General features: G+C 38.0%; 1 protein-coding gene across 6 annotated transcripts in view; it reads right to left on the bottom strand.

Annotated features, from left to right (window-relative positions):
* Window positions 1-21,789, bottom strand: part of ATG7 (autophagy related 7) — a 245,651-nt gene that overhangs the window by 108,778 nt on the left and 115,084 nt on the right. For all 6 annotated transcript variants that reach the window (XM_045990781.1, XM_045990782.1, XM_045990783.1 and 3 more), the window contains one exon: window positions 18,770-18,892. In XM_045990781.1, coding sequence (XP_045846737.1) covers window positions 18,770-18,892 — 123 coding nt within the window. The remainder of the gene's footprint in view (window positions 1-18,769; window positions 18,893-21,789) is intronic.

Below are 21,789 nucleotides of genomic sequence, written 5' to 3'. Positions count from 1 at the left end.
AACCCTATTAGTGTTGCAAGAAAATCAGCTACAAAAAATTTTTTTTGAACACCGACACTACCTTTCCTTTGTGGACTAAATTAAGGAGTTTCCTCCTCTTTTTTTTTTTTTTTTAAGATGTATTTATTTATTTATTTATTTGAGAGAGAGAGAGAGAAAGAAAACACCAGCAGGAGGGACAGAAAGAGAATATCTAACAGACTCTTTGCTGAGTGCAGAGCCTAAAGCAGGGCTTGATCTCACAACCCTGAGATCATGATCTGAGCTGAAACAGAGTCAGATGCTCAACCGACTGAGCCACCCAGGTGCCCCAAGTTTCTTCCTCTTTAAAACTCATTTACAAAAAGACATTAATGTTCAACAGAGAAATAGTGTCCTGGAATACCTAATGTAGGGAACACACAAGGAGGATGATTCAAAGACTATTTTATCGATATCATGGAATATTAAGTTAGAAGGGTTATGGAAATCTCTAATCCAACTCAATCAGACTTTCTAGTAGACGTATGCTTTAAACATCAGTATTTTTGAAAAGACAATTCTAACAGACAGCCAGAGTTGAGAACCACCACTCTAACTCGGTCAGCACCTTTATTTAGTATATGAGGACATTAAGTCCCAGAGATACGGGACTCTAAGACAAACAGTTCATCTGGGATTAGAACACAGGTCTCCGGGCTTCATTGTATTTTTCAAGTGAATATCCTATTGTGTTTTCTTTTAACAGGGGCTACATAAGTGGAACATACAAGAATTTTTACAGTTGAAATAGAGAAATAAACCATCAGGGAAGAGGAATCCAAATTAGTAATAAACATAAGCTATTTAACCTCCTGATAATAGGAAACTACAAATTTTTAAAGAAGCATAATATCATATTGTTACACATCTAACAGATTGGCAAGAATTCTTAAATATGACAGTACCAGGATTTTGGCAAGGATATATAGCCACAGAAACTCCCATATAATCACTTAAATTGGTACAATTGCTCTGAAAGACTCTTTGCCATGATTTAATTAATGTTCAAGATTCACATTTTCCGTGACCCAACAATTCTGATCTTAATGATATAATCTAGAATGTGCATTTTCAATGTGGGTAATATCATTTCCACAAAAGAACAAAATTTGATTTTTGATAAGTGAAAAAACCTTGGCTATCACAATGGCTTGTGGCCTTCCAAAGCTCAACTCTGCCCAACAAAATCCTACTCTTTAGGTTTAATTTTACAGTTTTTAGTTTAAAATTAATTAACTTTTCTACTTAGGAGAGCTGATATAGGAAAAATAGGTTGAGAAACACTGACAGAGAAATGCTGCTTATGTAGCCCAGGAGATAAATGTAAGAATGCTCTGACCCATACTCTTTATCATAGTCCAAACTGGAGAGGCTACAGGTACCCATTTACAGCAGAATCGGCAAACTGCAGCATGTGTAAACTATAAAATACTGTACAGCAACAAAAAGGAACACATTTCAGCTGCACACAACATGTGTAACCTTCACAATGGTCAGCAAAAGAAGCCAAACACAAAAGATCATATAGGGCTTACTCCCATATATGAAAGTTCAAAGTCAGGCAAAGTGAATTATGTTGTTCATACACCCAACTAAAGCTGTTAAGTAAAGCAAGGAAATAACTATCATAAGAGTCAGCAGGGCATTTACTTCAAGGGTGGTGATCCAGGAAGCCAAACATGAAGGGGTAAAAGGGAATGCTGTACTTTTTGATCTGGGTGTGAATACGACAATCACCCTCTTATATACGTAACGTTTTATGCTTTCTTCTGGTTTATGTGATAGCTCATTTGAAAATATTAAGATATAGGGGCTCCTAGGTAGCTCAGTTGGTTAAGCGGCTGCCTTCGGCTCAGGTTATGATCCCAGGGTCCTGGGAACAAGCCCTGTGTCAGGCTCCCTGTTCAGTGGGGAGCCTGCTTCTCCCTCTCCCTCTGCCACCCCCTCTGCTTGTGCTATCAAATAAAATAAATGAAATCTTTTTAAAAAGGGGGAAATATTTACATAAAAAGAAAAAGGGAGGGGACAAAGCTCTTGATCTTTGCCACTTTCATTTCCCTAAAGCATTGTTGGATCAATGGTCATTCCTCTGCTCCACAATAATATAAAAACTGCACCAAATGCACATGGTGCTTTCAGACCGTCACTTATATGATCTCATGAGTACCCCAGACTTGGGTAGAGAGTCAGAAACCATTTTTCAAAGGAGGTTGGCACTTGAGTTAAAAGGGCCCACAGGAATACCAGCCAGACCCCATGGGGGAAGGAAACAGGGCTTGACCAGATGGACAAGCTCAAGCAAGTCTCAGGTGGGAAGAGGATGGGGCAATGGGACAGAAGTACGCAAGACAGAACTGCAGAGAACACACAGGGGCATGTGAGAGACAAAGCTATTCAATAGTCCATTTGAAGAGTTAATTTCAGAATAGAATAAAAATACTCTTTGAAAGATCATGATGAACTGAGAAGTTGCAACTGTTTCTTATTAGGAGGTTTTACACAGATTTATTTGAAAGTTAATGTGTTTTCTTATACCTGGACTGGAATCAAGTAGTTTTCTATAGGTTCTTCTACAACAAAAGCATTTATTGCTAATGTTTCTGACGCTCAGATTCCAGTTAATACAAATTATTTTTAAGGGTTAATGAATGTTTCAAGTTTAATTCAAGACATTTATGTTCAAAGGCCTATGGTGTAGCAAGAAAAAAATTTATTTAGAAAAACTATGGCAGTTTTCCATATGGCTCATTTGCATTTAGTCTTACAAGAACTGATGCTTCTATTACACTTCTAAGATTTCAAAGCACATTATAACACCAACTTGATGGGGGTAGGTATTATCCCATTTATCCCATTATACCTTAAGTTTAGTAGCATAATTAAAAACAAATCAGTTGGGGCATCTGGGTGGCTCAGTGGGTTAAAGTCTCTGCCTTCGGCTCAAGTCATGATCTCGGGGTCCTGGGATCAAGCCCTGCATCGGGCTTTCTGCTCAGCAGGGAGCCTGCTTTCCCTTCTCTCTCTGCCTGGCTCTCTGCCTACTTGTGATCTCTGTCAAATAAATAAATAAAATCTGTAAAACAAACAAACAAACAAATCAATCCACAGCAGTTTACTATATTGGTAGTTAGAAACTCAATGATTTTGTCTTGCAACAATAAGATCCAAATATTTCTAATTTAGCACTGATTTTTTTAATCAGATGGCTGAATAAAGACAAATGGGAGCAAGATTTTAACTTCTCTTATTAGGAAAAAGTAAAGGTCAGGAATAAACAAGTTGTCTCTTATCTGTCCTTTTCCCATTAAGTCTGGAGATAGAATCATGAATGAGTAAAGCCTCATTCCCACAGATTTTAAGATGCCAGTCTGTTCTTAAAGATATGTCAAGAATAAGAAAGCACAAGGGAGGCTGGCTGACCAGGCTCCAGGACGGAAGAGTGAAAGAAAACATGCCCTTCAAGAATGCCGTTGGAAGGAAACAGGCAAAAATCAAAACTGCTCTTTGAAAAAACTGCTCAATCTGAAAGCAGAGGTACTCTCTGTAAAGCAGAACACATCCGTATCTTCCTATCTGCTCTTAGGCACATGAAGCGTATTGTAAACCTCAAGATACAAACACTGAGCCAAGTTAAGTTTAACAGTGTCTAGTCAACTTAGCATATCAGTTCAGTTTTCTGAGCTGTAAAATGTAAGATCCATCTCATAAGACTGGTATGGCATCAAAGGCTAGGTACAAAAGTTCCATGAAAAATGCAGATGATGTAATCAGCATTAGTTGCTGTGTCTCTCTTGGTAATTTTCATCAGTGATCTCAGATGCTCCCATGCCACAGCCCATTCTGGAATGCCTTCTCTCCTTCTCTCCTCTACTTGCAGTGCCAATCTTCAGGAACCAGTTCAAACCCAACTATTTCCTGGAGCCCTCTCTGCATCCTATGCTCCTGAAACCTGCAGGACTTCCTGTGCCATGTGTCCAACTCTCTGTGTACACCTACTGCCCTGCAGCTTTGGTTACTCATCTGTTCTACCAACCTAACTGTGCCACGTAAGCCTCCCGAACACCTGGTGTGTGTACCTCTTTGAATCCCCAAACCACCATGAACTTGACAAGAAGTCAACATTTGTTGATTGACAGAAGCCCTGATTAAATATGAACAATATACATCTTAGAACATTTCACATCCCTTCCCTCCTTGGTCTCCCACAGCTAACGGCAAAACAAGATGGATCAAGACTAAGATTTCAGAACCAAGAGTCAATTTAATTTTATAGTACCAAAACATGGAAACCCCCCAAATTCAACACAGCAGCTGTTATGTTTGCAAATGAGAAGGGTCAGCTGTAAAAATATAGCCCCTGCAATAATGGTCACAGGGCAAACTGCAGGAACATCTCCCCGGGACCCTCTACTGCTGATACAGTCAGGAAGTCAGGGCCAGTGGTGCCCTCAGCCAGTGGCCCTCCTCTTCCTAACCCCTACTTTCTCCGTGTCAGACTACATCTTGAAAAACTGTTCCCATCCAACAAAATGCACTACTTTATCTTACTGTTTTTATAATTCAAAGGCATACGTAACTGTCAATAAGAACTTTTTGCTGGATCAGGCTAACTGGCATTCCATTCCACTCTGAAACAACAGAATTCAGGAAAACCAACTTGATCAATGTAACTTCATGTCCTAAACGTTTTATTTCTGCTTTGGCTTTACAAAATATTGAAAATAGACTTCACAGTCCCATTCCTACCTCCTCAAAAGCCTCAGGCACTGGGCACCCACATGGGAGGATGAACAGGAACCCACTGCTCAGGGTCGGTTGGCTATGAAGTTTGGCTCAATCAGGCTATGATGCCAATGTGATGCCTAGAGATGCCTCACCTGGACGAGGCCTGCCTGGAGCAGCAAAACCTCCGAGCTACGCTGCCAAATAGGGGAACTGTCTCTCCCCATTCAGAAATCAAGTTCATACAGCAAGTGACCTGATGTTGAATTTTTATTTTTTTTTAAACTTTTTAAGTATACAGATATAAATGAGGAAAAAGCAAACAATGGTTTAAAAGGTGCTTGCAAAATTCTGTGGATGACTGGGAAAATAGGAACACATACTGGATTTTAGATGCCATGAGGGAATTATTCATTATTCTGTAACAATAATGGTATTCTGTCTATATAAAAAGAATATTTGTATTCTTAGGTGATTCATGCCAAAAATTTAGAGGTGAGGTGTCATGGTATGTCAAAGTTTCTTTCAAATGGTTCGGGAAAAGAGAAGGTGTGTGAGTGTGTTTGTGATGTGTTGTGTGGATGTGCTAGCCACAGAAAAAGACAGGGTGAGAGGAGGTGAGCAGAGACTAAGGCTTGGAAACCAAGGCACAATAAAAATGGGAAAAAAATCACTATCTCATCTAGACAAAGTTCATTTCTACAAACGATAAGCTAACATGCTCTGACAGCCTGTCACAACAGAAAATCAACACTGCCCTTCTAAGCCAGACAGAGAAAAGGAGAGAAGGAAGCACACAGGGTCCCAGCTATGTGCACTGGGGCTCCATGTTGTCTTTCTTTTCTCTTTGGTTAAACACCTTTATTCAGATATAATTCACATACCATATAATTCACCCATTTTAAAAAATATATTTTATTTATTTGCAGGAGAGAGAGTGCGAGTGAGAGAGTGCACATAAGCAGGGGGAGGGAGAAGCAGGCTCCCTGCTGAGCAAGGAGCCCAATGCAAGACTTGATCCCAAGACTCCTGAGCTGAAGGCAGATGCTTAACCAACTATGCCACCCAGACATCCTTCTTTTCATGTTCTTATTGGATATGGTTATGTCTTCTTCTGAGACATGTCTATTTAAATCCATTGCCCAGTTTTTAATTGGATTTATGTCTTTTTATTACTGAGTTGCAAGAATTTCCGATATAGTCTGGATACCAGTTCCTTATCAGATATATGACTTGCAAAATACCATTTAAATCACAGAGTTTTAAATTTTGATGTGCTCCAATTTGTCTTTTCTTTTGTTAGGTACTTTTTTTTTTAAAGATTTTTATTTATTTATTTGACAGAGAGAGATCACAAGTAGGCAGAGAGGCAGGCAGAGAGAGAGGGAAGCAGGCTCCCTGCTGAGCAGAGAGCCTGATGTGGGACCTGATCCCAGGACCCTGAGATCATGACCTGAGCCGAAAGCAGCGGCTTAACCCACTGAGCCACCCAGGCACCCCTGTTAGGTACTTTTTAATTTAACACTCACAATGGTTGTGAGAAGTAGGAATTATTGATCTCATTCTACAAATGAAGAAAATGAAACTCAAAAGTTAGGCAAATGACTAAGGTCTCACACAGGGCTGCTACATATGGTCTTCCCCTGCACACTGCAAACCGCTGAAAGGCAGCAGTTTGGCCATTTGTTGGAGCTCTGATATGGACTCAGGCCATCTCACCAGCCAGGGTTCAGGTACTATGAGTATTATAGTGTAATATGGTTTGTTTTTAAAGAAAATCCTTGGTTTTTATACATTCTACATTCTAAAGATGTTGCCAATACTTAAGGGCTTTGGAATTCATCGTTGGAACCAAGAGGTTGCCAAGTGGCAGATTTAAGGAACACACTTGATTATGGTGTGGGGAGACTCTAGTTTACGAAGAAGTCAAAAGTTCAGGGCATCAAGACTAGACAATGAGGTAAGTTAAATTAGGGTGGCTTACACCATATTGAATTTAAATACACCACTATACATACCAATCAATATAAAGTAAGAGAAATACTATTTCATGGCTCAAAGTAGATCTAAATCTCTAAAGAATACACCAAAAAATGTCCCTAGCCATGACAACCCAGACAGGATAGACACTAGAATAGTTAGAAAATGTATAAAAAGTAATCATCTTGAAATATTTTAAAACATTTTAACATAAAAACTGGCCATCGTTTTACTTCTTGGTCATACCAGCTATATTTGAAACAAAACCATCGGATTATTAGAGCTAAAAAGGACTTCACATATGGTTCAATCCCTTTAATTTAAAGGGGGAAGTTGATACACAAAATTTTCAAGTTATTCACACAAGTACTCAGGAGAACATGATCAGAACAAGAACTAAAATTTAAGGATGCAGTTTCCATGTTCTATTTCTTAGTATCTGCTGTTTTAACTCTGCTTTTAGCATTTATGATTCTCTTCTCTCTCCCATACACCTCTAAGTGGATTATACCATCCAAGACTGCTCTTCGGAAGGGTGGAGACTCTGCCCAAACTTTATTGTTTATCCTCCAATTGGATCCTTCCCCAACACCAACTGATCTAAACATCTCAAATCCATGTAGATAACTCTGACAGCAAATAAAAGGGATTCATTTTATGAAGTGAGTTCTGAAGGGATACTGCCAAGCCTTATTTCAAAAACCAGGCTCTCATTTCCAATCTAAGAATTAAATGGCTTTCTGCGTGTTGTTTCTGCCTTTTCCTCTGCAATTAGGGGAGAAGGCCAAGGCTGTGTCTTGAGGGATTGCTTCATAAGGAAAAATCAAGGCAGGATACAGTCTGAGGATGGGCCACTGCAGGTTGGAAGTGGGCGAGCAGAGGCTGTGGGAAAAGTGAACTGGATTCATGAGCAGGCTAGGTCAGTCCCCACAGTGATTTCTCTCCATTGGAAACAGGTCTAAGTGCTGACACGGGGGTTTCCCACAGCTTCTACTGGCCTCCAAAGGCATATTTGTCATCAGAGGCTCTTGATGAAGCTGTACATAAATATCTGACTGTTGTTAAATACAAAACAAAACAAAAAAAATATTCCACAGGAACCAAATCAAAACCATCTGTGAGGGGGAGAGGCCAAAAACTCAGTGTAAGTGCAAAAGGCCCAGCAGAAACACTTGTTAATTGTGTTATTTACTTTGCTGAATAGTAAACTGTCATGCCAATGAAGTCATATCACATGACTAAAAATAATGTTTTTCATATGACTTTCCTGCTACGAGAGAAATGGGCACTTTATTTTCTAGAATTCTGAATTCTGTAGTAGATGAGTCAGAACCCGAGTTTTAATTCAGAATTAACCCTTTGGCTCAGCCTTCTTTATTTCTGCCAGCCTGTTCATGATTTTACATCTTATGCTATTATTGGCATTAAACTTTATTTTTTAACGATCATTTGTTATTTTCTGATTCTGCAGGAAAAAAGTTCTGCTTAGCAAACACTGGACAAAGATGCAAATTCTATTAATGAAGTGCTTTAACTGCAATCTTGCAATCATAGCTTCATGACAGCATCAAATATGAACGATATAGTCAAGGGGAGGGAGGAAAACCTAGAGTCATGGAACGTGCAAACCTTTGAAAATGAGAATGAAGCATTTCAGGGGAATTGGGTTATGACATTTTGTTATTTGAATTTCTCAGGGATATAGCTTGCTTTATTACCTCTCTTATGTACCAGTCTTTTCTGTCTACTTACATGGGGTTTGATATTATTTGGCATTTCCCACAGCACAATGTTGAACCCACAGTTGGAACTAACTCAGTACATGCGAACAGGTATTTGATGAAAAATAACCCTAAGAAGGTAAGTCACAGCAAATTTTAGGGAAAGATGGCTAAGTCATTTGCATGTCTGATTTACACTGAGCCTTTCTTTCTTCAACAAATTCAGCAGTTTTAAAAGCATTTGGTCAGCACTTCAACAACTTCATGACTTGGACATCTTGTGCTTCATCAACTTTAAGGCCATTTCCTTTTGTTCCAACTGGGATAAATAGACAGGGATGAACAAGAGAGAACTCGGGTCAATCTCCAAGTATCCAAACCCATCCTCAAAAAGGCTCTTGAAAGTAAAGATCAGAACTTCATGCAAAACTCCTTATTCAGATGGCAACATTTTAAGAGGGCAAAAAGCTGGGGGTGGGGGACTCTCCTCCATGGGGCCTTCTAATAGCTCATGGGTAGAGTATAACCATAATTTGGCAGCTAGATGGGCTACAGACTAGGGACATGGGTCTCTAAGACCCCTTCTTTAGGAAAAACAACATTTGTAATAATATTTATGAGGGAGTATTTTTAAATTTTTAAGCTACAACTCAAGATAAAATTAACCTACCATGCACATTCCTCATTTAAATACTTTTTATTGCATCCTAGCTCTATAGTTTCTCCTCACTGTACTCGATGAAACAGGATAATTTTTTTACCTGCTAAGTCCATCTACCAGTCTTCCTCTTTTTCTCCAAACTCTATCATCATCCTATCTCATCATTTCCACCCATTTATTCCATTACCTCAAAATCACCAATACCCCAAATAAATTCATCTTTGTAAGTCTGGTCTGTCCACCCTTCCCTTCCCCCCATCGCCATACTTCCAGTCCCCACTCTGCACCTTGCATCTCAACCTCTTCTCCCACAGAAACCAACCTGGTGATTTGTCTGTTAATCTTAATCTCAACAGCAATGTGATTACACTAGTAACCTAGATTAAAATAATGGCAATCATCTGGGGTTATTTGATGATGGAGGAAAAGTGGGTGCAAAAGATTAGGTTGCATTAGTCAATCTCCCTAGATCTAGGTGATTCTGTCTTGAATATATCTTCCAATCCATTATTCCTATGCTCCTTTCTATGAAAAGAAAGGGATTTGTAGTCTCTAGTAGGATCAGCTTTGCATTCTTCCTTTATAAAGGGTCTATATTTTGGGAGATAGACCACAGGTGTTAAAGGACAGGGGATTGTTTAAAAGCATCAAAACTTTTCTTTCTTTAATGAAAAAAGAGTTATCCTGCTACAACATGGATGAGTCTTAAAACCATCATGCTAAGTTAAAGACAGTAGACACAAAAGACCACAAATCATTTGATTTCATTTACATGACAAGTTCAGAATAGGCAAATCCATGGAAACAGAAAGTACAGTAGTGGTTGCTAGGCCTGGAAGAAAGGGGGGAATAAGCAGTGACTATTTAATGAGTATAGAGTTTCTTCGTGGGTGATGAAAATGTTCTAAACTTAGTAGTAAGGATAGCACAACAACTCTGTGAATACACTAAAAACCACTAAATTGTACACTTTAAAAGGGCAAATTTCATGGTATGTGAATTGCAACTCAATAAAGTTGTTATTAAAAAAAAACAAATACCTTATCTGATTTCAAATAACCCTGGCTCCAATTACATTCTCATGATTCTGAGTAACACACTAAAGACTCTTGGCCTCTAAGACCTTTATTCAGCCTACTCATCCTTTAAAACTAACTGGTGATGGATGTTAGATAGACTTGTTGTGGTGATCATTTTGGAATACCTACAAATATCAAATCATACACTGAACACCTAATACTAATATATAATGTGGTATGTCAATTATAGCTCAATAAAAATTAAATTAGAAATTAATTAAATTTTAAAATTTAACTGGAATACTTGTTCCCTTCTGTGTGAAGCTTTCTTTGACATCCCTACTCCCCAACGCAGGAGTAACTGCTCTCTGAGCACTTAACATATATAAATGACTAAAATATTTTTGATGATATTAAAATGTACTATTTACATCTGTTTCTCATATTAGACTATGAGTACATCTCATTAACTTCTGTATTCAGTTACTAACACAGTGACTTGCTATCAAATTTTTTTAAAGCTGTTCAGTAATTCCTGTTATAAAAAAAGTATTTGTACAAATACATATTTTATAAAAATGTATAAAACGATACAGATGCATATAATTATCTGGTTGAATCTTCTGCATTTTCAAAGTTGAGGCATAAAGAGAGCCCAAGATCATGAAATGAGATGGGATTGGGAGGGAGACAAACAAACTGAGGGTTGCTTGGGGGAGAGGGAGTGTGGAGAGAGTGGTTGGGTTATGGACATTGGGGAGGGTATGTGAAATGGTGAGTGAAGTTGGCGATTCACAAACCTGTACCCCTGAGGCAAAAAATACATTATATGTTAATAAAAATAATTAAAAAAAAAAAAAAGAGCCCAAGAGGAGAATTGGGCATTCTTGGTTACATTGCTAAAATAAATAAATCAGGACCTTTCTATATGGAATGAAGAATTTTGTATTTTTATTACTCAACATCTGTTATTCCATGAAGAATCAAATATGTAAATCAAAATTGTATGTTCACACAGCTATATATACATATTTTTTAGCTATATATATATTTTTTGAAATATATTTATTTACATATACATGCATATTTTTCATAGTAATGTAAAATAATGTAGGTAGGACAAAGAATTTTACTGTTATGAGGTCTTTTACTGAGCATTATCTTAAAACACAGCCCTACTTAAAGCACTGAAATACATAAAATCGTTAACAACCAACATAAAAAATAAATAATGGATATTAATAAAATAATAGTAGGGGACTTTAACAACCCCACTTACATTGATGGATGGATCATCCAAACAGAAAATCAACATGGAAACAGTGGCTTTGAATGACATATTGGACCAGAATACACATTATTTTCAAGTGCACACACAACATTCTCCAAAACAGATCACATATTAGGCTGCAAAACAAATCTCAACAAATACAAAAAAATCAAAGTCATACCATGGATCTTTTCTAACCACAATGTTATGAAACTAGAAATCAACCACAAGAAAAAATCTGGCAAGAGCACAAACACATAGAGGTTAAATAACATGCAACTAAACAATGAATGGGTCAACCAAGAAATCAAAGAAGAAATTGAAAATTACATGGAAACAAATAACATATACAATGAATCTTGGAATACTGAAAAATAAAATTATTTTTAAAAAAGAAAATTACATGGAAACAAAAATGGAGACACATGTCCAAAATCTTTGGGATACAGCCAAAGTAGTTCTAAGAGGGAAGTTTATAGCAATACAGGACTACCTCAGGAAGCAAGAAAAATCTTGAACAACCTAACCTTACCCATAAAGGAGCTAGAAAAAAGAACAAATAAAACCCAAAACCAGCAAAAGGAAGGAAATAATAAAGATTAGAGCAGAAATAAGTGAAAAAGAAGCTTAAAAAATTTAGAACAGGTCAATGAAAACAGAGGCTGGTTCTTTGAAAAGATCAACAAAATGGATAAATTTCTAGTCAGACTCATTAAAAAAAATAAAGAGAAAAACTCATGTACACAAAGTCACTAATGAAAGAGGAGAAACCACCACCACCACACAGAAATATAAACACTTGTAACAGAATATTATGAAAACCTATATGCCAACAAATTGGACAAACTAGAAGAAATGGACAAATTCTGAGAAACATGACATCCTAAAAATGAAGCAGGAAGAAATAGAAAATTTGAACAGAATGCCAGCAAAGAAATTGAATCAGTAATATTAATAAAAATAAAAAACCTCCCATCAAACAAAAGTCCAGAACTAGACAGCTTCATAGGTGAATTCTACCAAACGTTTAAAGAAGTGTTAATACTTATTCTCAAACTATTCTAAAAAATATCAGAGTAAAACTTTAAATATAAGAAAAAATATAAGAGTAAAACTAAAATTCACTCTATGAGGCCAGTATCATCCTGATATCAAAACAAGATAAAGATGCCACAAAAATGGGAACTACAAACAAGTATCTCTCGTGTATATAGAGATATTTCTCTAGATCTCCATATAGAGATGCAAAATTCTCAACAAAATATAAGCAAACAGAATCCGGCAATATATTTAAAAAAATCATACAACATTCCTAAGTGGGATTTATTCCTGGGATGCAAGCGTAGTTCAATAGTCACAAAACAATCAATGTGACACATCACATCAATAAGAGAAAGGATAAAAACCAGATGTAAAAAAAGCATTTGATGAAGTACATCCATTTATGATTAAAAAAAAAAACAAACAAACCAAAACCTTCTACAGAGTAGGTCTAGAGGAAACATATCTCAACAAAACAAAGACCTTATGGTAAAAGCTCACAGCCAACATCATACTCAATGGTAAAAAACCAAGAGCTTTTCCCCTAAGGTCACAGGACAAGGATGTCCATTCTCACCACTTTTATTCAATATAGTACTATAAGTCCTAGCCAAAGCAATTAGACAACATAAAGAAATCAAAGGCATCCAAATTGGTGAGGAAGAAGTAAAACTCTATTTGCAGATGATATGATACTCTGTATAGAAAACCCAAAAGACTCAAAAAAACTACTCGAACTGATCAATGAACTCAGTAAAGTCTACAGGATACAAAATCAATGTACAGAAATCTGTTGCCTTCATATACACTAATAATGAAACAGCAGAAAGAGAAATTAAGAAAACAATCCCACTTACAATGGCATCAACAACAATTAAATATCTAGGAATAAACTTAACCAAGGAGGTGAAAGACCTGTACTCTAAAAGCTATAAAGCATGGATAAAAGAAATTCAAGATGATGCAAAGAAATGGAAAGACATTCCATGCTCATGAGTTGGAAGAACAAATATCATTAAAAGTCTATACTACCCAAAGCAATTTACAGATTTAGTGCAATCCCTATCAAAATAGCAACAGCATTTTTCACAGAACTAAAACAAACAATCCTAAATTTCTTTTAAAAGACTTTATTTATTTATTTTAGAGAGAGCGAGAGAGAGAGAGAGAGAGAGAGCGAGAGCGCAAGTTGGGGGAGGGGAAGAGGGAAAGAGAATCGCAGACAAACTCTGTGCTGAGTGCAGAGCCCAATGCCAGGATTGATCCCATTACCCTGAAGTCTTGACCTGAGCGAAAATCAAGTGTCAGAAGCTTAACCAAGTGAGCCACCCAAGTGCTACCAAACAATCCTTTTGGAACCACAAAAGACCCAAAATAACCAAACCAACCTTGAAAAAGCAACGCAAAACTGAAGATACCACAATTCCATACTTCAAGTTACATTACAAACTGGTAGCAATTAAAACTGTATGGTACTAGCATAAAAAAGGATGCACAGATCCCTGGAATAGAACAGAAAACCCAGAAATAAACCCATTATATGGTCAATTAGTCTTCAACAAAGGAGGAATGAATATACAATGGAAAAAAAATCTCTTCAACAAATGGTGTTGGGAAAACTGGACAGCAACAAGAAAAAGAATGGAACTGGACCATTTTCTTTCACTATACACAAGAATAAACTCAAAATGGATTACAGACCTGAAATCATAAAAATCCTTTAAGAGAGCACAGACAGTAATCTCTCCAACATGGGAAGTAGCAATTCTTTTCTAGATATATCTCTTGAGGCAAGGGAAATAAAAGCAAAAATAAACTATTGGGACTATGTCAAAATAAAAAGCTTCTGCACAGTGAAGGAAACACTAAGGAAACACTTTGTAAGGAAACACTTACAAAACTAAGGAAATGATCTACAAATAGGAGAAGATATTTACAAATGGCATATCCAGTAAAAGGTTACTATCCAAAATGTATAAAGACCTGATACAACTTAATACCCAAAAAACAAATAATCCAATTTAAAAATGAGCAGAGACACGAACAGATATTTCTCCAAAGACATCCAGATGGCCAACAGTCACATGAAAAGATGCTCAATATCACTCATCATCAGGGAAATGCAAATCAAACCACAACGAGATATTACCTCACATCTGTCAGAATGACTAAAATAAAAAAAAAAAAAAACCATAAGAAACAGCAAGTGTTGGGGAGGATGTGGAGAAAAAGGAACGCTTGTGCATCGTTGGTGGGAATGCAAACTGGTATAGCCACTATGGAAAACATTATGGAGGTTCCTCAAAAAATTAAAAATAGAACTACCCTACAATCCATTAATCACACTACTGGGTATTTACGCCCCCCCCCCCCCCATAAAACCACTAACTGAAAGGGATACATGCACCCTTTTGGTTATTGCATCATTATTTACAACAACTAAACTACAAGACCAGCCCAAGTATCCAATGATAGATGAATGGATAAAGAAAATGTGGCGTATATAATACAGTGGAGTATGATTCAGCCATAAAAAAGAATGAAATCTTGCCATTTGCAACAACATGCATACAGCTAGCGAGTATAATGGTAAGTGAAGTAAGTCAGAAAAAGGTAAATATCATGATTTCAGTCTTATGTGGAATTTAAGAAATGAAACAAAAACAAAGAAAAAAAAAAAGAGAGAAACTAAGAAACAGACTCTTTACTATAGAATACTGATGGTTACCAGAGAGGAGGCATGGGGTAAATGGGGTTGAGGTAGGAAGAGTACACTTATTATGATGGAAAATAAGATGAAATGAAAAAGCAAAAAAAGGGGCGCCTGGGTGGCTCAGTTGATTGAACGGCTGTCTTCGGCTCGGGTCGTGATCTTGGGGTCCTGGGATCGAAACCCACATCAGGCTCCCTGCTCAGCGGAGAGCCTGCTTCTCCCTCTCCCTCTGCCTGCCGCTCTGCCTATTTGTGCTATCTCTCTGTCAAATAAATGAATAAAATATTTTTTAAAAAAGCAAAAAAAAATTTTTAACTAAAAAGGAAAACCACAGCCCTATTTATTTATTTAATTATTATTATTTTTAAAATTTACTTATTTGACAGAGAGTGGAAGAGCACAAGCAGGCAGTGCAGCAGAGGGAGGAGAAGCCAGCTCCCCACTGAGCAGAGAACCCAATGTGGGGCTCAATCCCAGGACCTTGGGATCAGGCCCAGAGGCGAAGGCAGTTGCTTAACCAACGGAGCCACCCAGGTAGTCCCCCACTCCACAGCCCTATATAAAGCTTTTTAAGAAAATAAATGATCCTTCTCTAATATAAGGATCACAAATTCTAACACCTGTCTGGGTCATTAACTCAAGAGCTTCTTTTAAATGGAGAATATCGCCTAAAAAATAACTTTGGGCAAAAAAACAACACAAGTGTGTGTCTCCAAAAAGGAAACCAGGTGATAAGGAACAAGTGTAGAAGATTTACTTTACATGCAGAATATTTTTTATACCTTTAAATTTCATATAAAGTACATTATTTATCTATAAAATTTGCATCCTGGCTCCAGCTAACCGCCACTATTAAGAAACGCAGGTCTGGGCTCGCCAGATCTGATTTTTCAAAGAAGTTAGAAATGGGAAAATTCAGATTTTTATGTAAAACTCATAAGTTTTAAATGTTGACTTTATTCAGAATTTAGAACACAGGGGAGGGCCAAACAAAACACACCTGCAAGCCATATATCTGGCTCACAGGCCAACCAGTCTACCATCTCTAATCAAAAATTTGATGTGTGGGGGCGCCTGGGTGGCTCAGTGGGTTAAAGCCTCTGCCTTTGGTTCAGGTCATGATCCCAGGGTCCTGGAATCGAGCCCCGCATCTGGCTCTCGGCTCCTCGGAGAGCCTGCTTCCTCCTCTCTCTGTCTGCCTCCCTGCCTACCTGTCTCTCTCTCTGTCAAATAAATAAATAAAATCTTTGAAAAAAAAAAAAATTTGATGTGTGGGGGCGCCTGGGTGGCTCAATGGGTTAAAGCCTCTGCCTTCGGCTCAGGTCATGATCTCAGGGTCCTGGGATCGAGCCCCGCATCGGGCTCTCCGCTCAGTGGGGGGCCTGCTTCCTCCTCCTCTCTCTGCCTGCCTCTCTGCCTACTGGTGAACGGTTTGTCAAATAAATAAATCTTTTTAAAAAAAATTTGATGTGTGGCTTATGATTCCAAAAACAATAAATATAATTTAATGGAGGAAAATTTCAAAAAGAAAACTCCGACTTGTGGATGAAACCATGTCCCTTCCTGCCCCACCGTCTATTTAGTCTCTTAAACTTGGTCTCTTGGTCTCTTAAACTTCCCCTTTTTTCCCCTGGGTCTTTGAAAAAGCTATTTATGTTTGACCAGCTAAAAATGCAAAGCAAATCAGAGCTCACCAAGAATCTGCCCATTATCCTAGCATCCAGCTCTGTTTTAAAGAGTGAAATTTGGGGTCACTTTCAAGTTGCAATTCATCTAGCCAACAAAAAAGAAGTATATGAATTATTTCTAGCTGGGTAGGAATATTCCCTCAGCAAACCAGTCAAACAATTGCATAGTTGAAAAGACCTGTAAGTTATTTTAACCTTATCAGGCAGTACAGTGCTACACAAAGGATAAAATGGTGGCCATGATCAACATAATGTTCTGAACCATGTCTGGGAACCAATAACAGCTCTGGGGAAAATCTCAAATTCTCTTTAAGTTCTGTTCTTTAAGAACAGATACTGTTCATCTTCTGAAACTGAAGCTAAGAGACTCTATGTGGGTCTAACTATTGGTTATAAGTGGAGTACTACATCCATTAAATGCCCAGAGGACACCAAGGCAAGTTAAAGAAGAACTGGTTATGGCTTTTTTTTTTTTTTTTAAGTTTTATTCATTTAAATAATCTTTACCCCATGTGGGGCTTGAACTCATGACCTCCAGATCAAGAGTTGCATCTTCTTCTGACTGAGTCAGCCGGGCACCCCAGAACTGATTTCAGTTTTATTTATTTATTTATTTTTAAAGATTTTATTTATTTATTTGACAGAGAGAGATCACAAGTGGGCAGAGAGGCAGGCAGAGAGAGAGAGGAGGAAGCAGGGTCCCTGCCAAGCAGAGAGCCCGATGTGGGGCTTGATCCTAGGACCCTGAGATCATGACCTGAGCTGAAGGCAGAGGCTTAACCCACTGAGACAGCCAGGCGCCCCATGATTTCAGTTTTAAATGTAGTACTAGAGATGTACTATCTTGCCTCTCTGGTGTGCCTGAAACTCTCACCTCAATCAGCTGAAAGTTTCAAAGGATTTGACTCTGGTAGGTTCGATTTTCTTTACTCAGTGCTACTAGCTCCAGTCTTCTGAACAGCAGCCTTTTTTTTTTTAAAGATTTTATTTATTTATTTGACAGAGAGAGATCACAAGTAGGTAGAGACACAGGCAGAGAGAGAGGCAGAGAGAGAGGAGGAAGCAGGCTCCCCGCGGAGCAGAGAGCCCGATGCGGGGCTCGATCCCAGGACCTTGAGATCATGACCTGAGCCAAAGGCAGCGGCTTAATCCACTGAGCCACCCAGGCGCCCCTGAACAGCAGCCTTAATTTGCCATCAGCTAGTCCAGTATCCAGCCTAAATGTCTACTCAGTGACCACTGGAGCCTGCCCCAGTGGTAAAGACATACAACCCCAGGCAGGGGTGGGAATGGTGTGGTCATCAATAAATAGGACAATAGGACTAATGGCATCTTTGCAAATGTTCCACTCCTGTGGGACACAGGCACTCAAAGTTTTCTTTATGCAGCTTGTGGAAATGATAAGACAGGCCACATTTCTCCTAAGAACTTCTTCACGGAAATTAAGATCTGCAATATATTCTAATTGACAAGTAAAGCATAACTCTCTCAGGTTGTGACTGGGGAAGCCATTTTATAGTAGAGTTCAGTGACCTAAGAAGTATCCAATTATCAAATAAAAGCCAGGCACATTCCCTCTGAAGAACATGGCCAGAGCCCAGTCTCCCCTATCTGACATCCTGATGTGTGGACATCAGAAACAACTCTCCCATGGCCACAGGCATACTGTTCTTCAGACAGGACCAGAGGTGCTTGAAAATCCGTAACCCATATTCCCTTTAATTATGTGCACTGGGCACCTGCTATACAACAATCTGCACACATCAACATCCAGTGACTGCAGAAGGTTCCTTCTTCTCTGATAATTAGCAGACGTATTTAGCAATGTTTGTCAAATCATAATTCACCACTTCCTTACTATGCCATAAATCTGAGTATCAAGTAGGTTTCAAACACACCAGTCCTCAGTACAAAAAGCTTGTTTTATTCTTACCTCAGCAGCTTGGGTCTCTTGGTGTAGCAAAGTGAGGCCTGTCAAGTCTTCTAAGAAGGAATGTGAAGAATTAAACACCTTCGCTAGGAAATTAAATCCTTCTCGTTCATATTGATCAAGAACCTGTAAAACATTCATATTTGTTAAAAGGGGCTGCAGGCTTTAAAAGTATATTACAAGATTTTCATTTCTATAAGCACTTGTCAAAAATGAAACTAAAACTAGAATTAAACATGGGGATAATAATGCAATCTGGAGGCAAAAACTGGGAGGGCTTAGTATTTATCATTTTCCCTTCTTAGAAACAATGACAATATCCTTTTCCAATTCACATGACAATTTTTGTCAAATAAGTTTTATGTAAATTCACTGAAAATTCTGTAAAAGCTGCGTTTCCTACTTCTAAAGTTCACCTATTGGGGGGAAAAACAGGCCAGAAAAGAGCCAAGAAAAAAATTAAAAAGGATAAAGACAAACAGACAAATGGATGGGAAATGTGATCTACTGGCTAGGCACACTTTTTTTAAAAAACAGAATAGTTCAAAACGTAAAAATAAATTTCACTAGGCATGTCACAAAAGAGGATATTCAAATGGCCAATAAACATGAAAAGTTGATCAACATTACAAGTGATTAGGGAAATGTAAACTAAAACCATAATGAAATCTTACTTTATAAACACCAAAATGGCTAAAGTAAAAAAGAAGATTTCAAGTACTGGCAAGAATGTAGAACTGGGATTCTCATGGGAGTGCAAAATGAGAAAGCCATTTTAGAGGCTTAAGACTTATATACCCTGTGATCAAGCAGTTATACTCCTAGATATATATACCCTGCAAAAAAAGTTATGTGGTTGTGTATCAGAAGACCCAAAGTGTCCACAGCAGCACTACTCATGGTGGTCCAAACTAGACACTACTCAAGTGTGCATCAATAGTAGAATGAATGAACAAACGGGTATATTCATGCAATAGAATACTACTACTTAGCAATGAAAACAAACTATATCTACTTGCAACAATATAGATAATTCTCATAAACATAATGTTAAAGAGAGAAGCAATATTTAATGCACAATTAAATTTTTATATATATAATTTAAAAAAAGAACAGGCAAAATGAATCTAAGGCGAGTGGTTACCCCTGGAGGCACTGTAACTGGAAGGGGCACAAGGGAGGTTCTGGATACTGATAACATTTGTTTCTTTATCTGGGTGTTGGTATACTTTGTGAAAAGCCATCAAGCACTTTTTTGTATATATATTATCCCTCGGTAAAAAGATTTAAAGCCTGCGTCTTGATAAGAGAACAATACAAGAATATCTGAGTTCTCAGAAGCAAAGAAAATAATGATTATTGTATTTAAAAATTCAAAGGTCACAGGAATTGTGAGTGTTAAGAAACAGTGAACCAGAATGTCTCAAAAATTCTCTCAGAACTCAGAAGAAATAGATGAATGTCTCAAAAAGCAGACATTGAAGATAAATCCAAGAAATCAATTACACATGAATAGAAAGGCTAGAGAAGCAGTAACACAAGAAAACAATTTTTAAAACTTCTCCATAAAAGAGATGAGATTGTATAAACGCTTTGATGCAGTAATTCCACTTCAAAGACTTTTCATACAGACACAGTTGTCCATGGGCAAAAGAAGTTGACATGTAACGATGCTCACTGAAACACTCTTTGCAGCAACAAAAGATTAGAAGCTACTACTCTTTAACAGGGAGCTGGTTGACAAAATTATGGTGTATTTACAATTAAGGGCATAATTTAGATCCGTTAAAAGAATGAGGTAGCTCTACAGTATTTATATAAACTTGTTTCCAAGACATACAGGTATATTAAAAGCAATGTCCAGACCATGTGTTTGGTAGTAATCTCTTAAAAATAAAGATGGAGGAGGAAAGATGAAGAAAGGGAAATGCTGCTGTGTGTATGCTTGTTCTTGCATTTAATAAGATCTCTGGAAGTATGCATACACACGACTGGCATCAAGTAGTTGGCTCTGCAAATTCTTCTATACTACCTGAATTTTTAAAACCATGTGCATGTATTACTTATTTAAATAACATTAAAGTCTCTCTTTTTTCCCTTTAGTGCTGGAGAAAGGTCCCAGCAGAGGAGGAGGAAAAAGAGTCCTAAAGCCCTGATGAAGCTAGAGCTGAGGTGGGGGGCAGCCCTCCCCTTCAGCCACGGGAAACAAAGCAGCAGTTGTGATGTTAGGAGAGCAGGGAACTGGGGGCTGAGAAGTTCTGGGTCTGACAGCAGGCAGCAAGGTCATCTGCTGCCAGAGAAGGGGATGGGTGAACCATAACAGTAATGGTCTGGGACAGCTGTGTGGGGAATGTGAGAAAGGAAGTGGAGGCCCCTCCTCAGGACAGATAATATACGTTTTGGGAGAAATGTGGTTAAGGACCATGTAAGCGCGGGCACTGACAGGATAAAGGAAACAGGGAGGTCAGAGAAATCAAGGGGTTGCTGAGTACCAGTGAAGGGAGCCAAGGGAGGTAAGGTAAGACCTGCAAGCTGGAGGGAAGAGATACACGGGGGATCATGGAGGAGCAAAGGGTGATCAGTATGCCTCAAGGTCACACAGCAATGATGTGACTGATGATGTCAGCAATGATGGCTGATGAGCCCCAGTAAATTAATCTGACAACCCAATGCCTGGATAAAAAGGCACTTAGTAACTGAATCCCTCAGTAATAAAGAGATTCCTTATAAACAAGAATTTTATCTTGGGAAATATATGCATAAAAATTAATGATCTTTTTCAAAATGATAAATACTGTGTGCTTGGTGATCACTTATTTCTGAACCATTAAGCTCACTAATTAGCTAGTTTGTGCCACGTTTTCAACAAGGTAAAAGAAGAAACAGGTTTGAAAAAATGGATTAAAATTTTTTTAAAAATTAGAATTCCAGAGATGACACTTTGTTGGACCTTAATTAACCTTTCAGATTTCAAGTCCATGTTTCCACGGATAATTCTGCAGTGCTACAAATCTGAATCAGAA

This window comes from Meles meles, chromosome 20 (assembly GCF_922984935.1).
Source record: "Meles meles chromosome 20, mMelMel3.1 paternal haplotype, whole genome shotgun sequence".
Classification (NCBI taxonomy): Eukaryota; Metazoa; Chordata; class Mammalia; order Carnivora; family Mustelidae; genus Meles; species Meles meles.
Note: the sequence above shows the minus strand (reverse complement) of the source record. Positions and strands in the feature narration are given on the sequence as shown.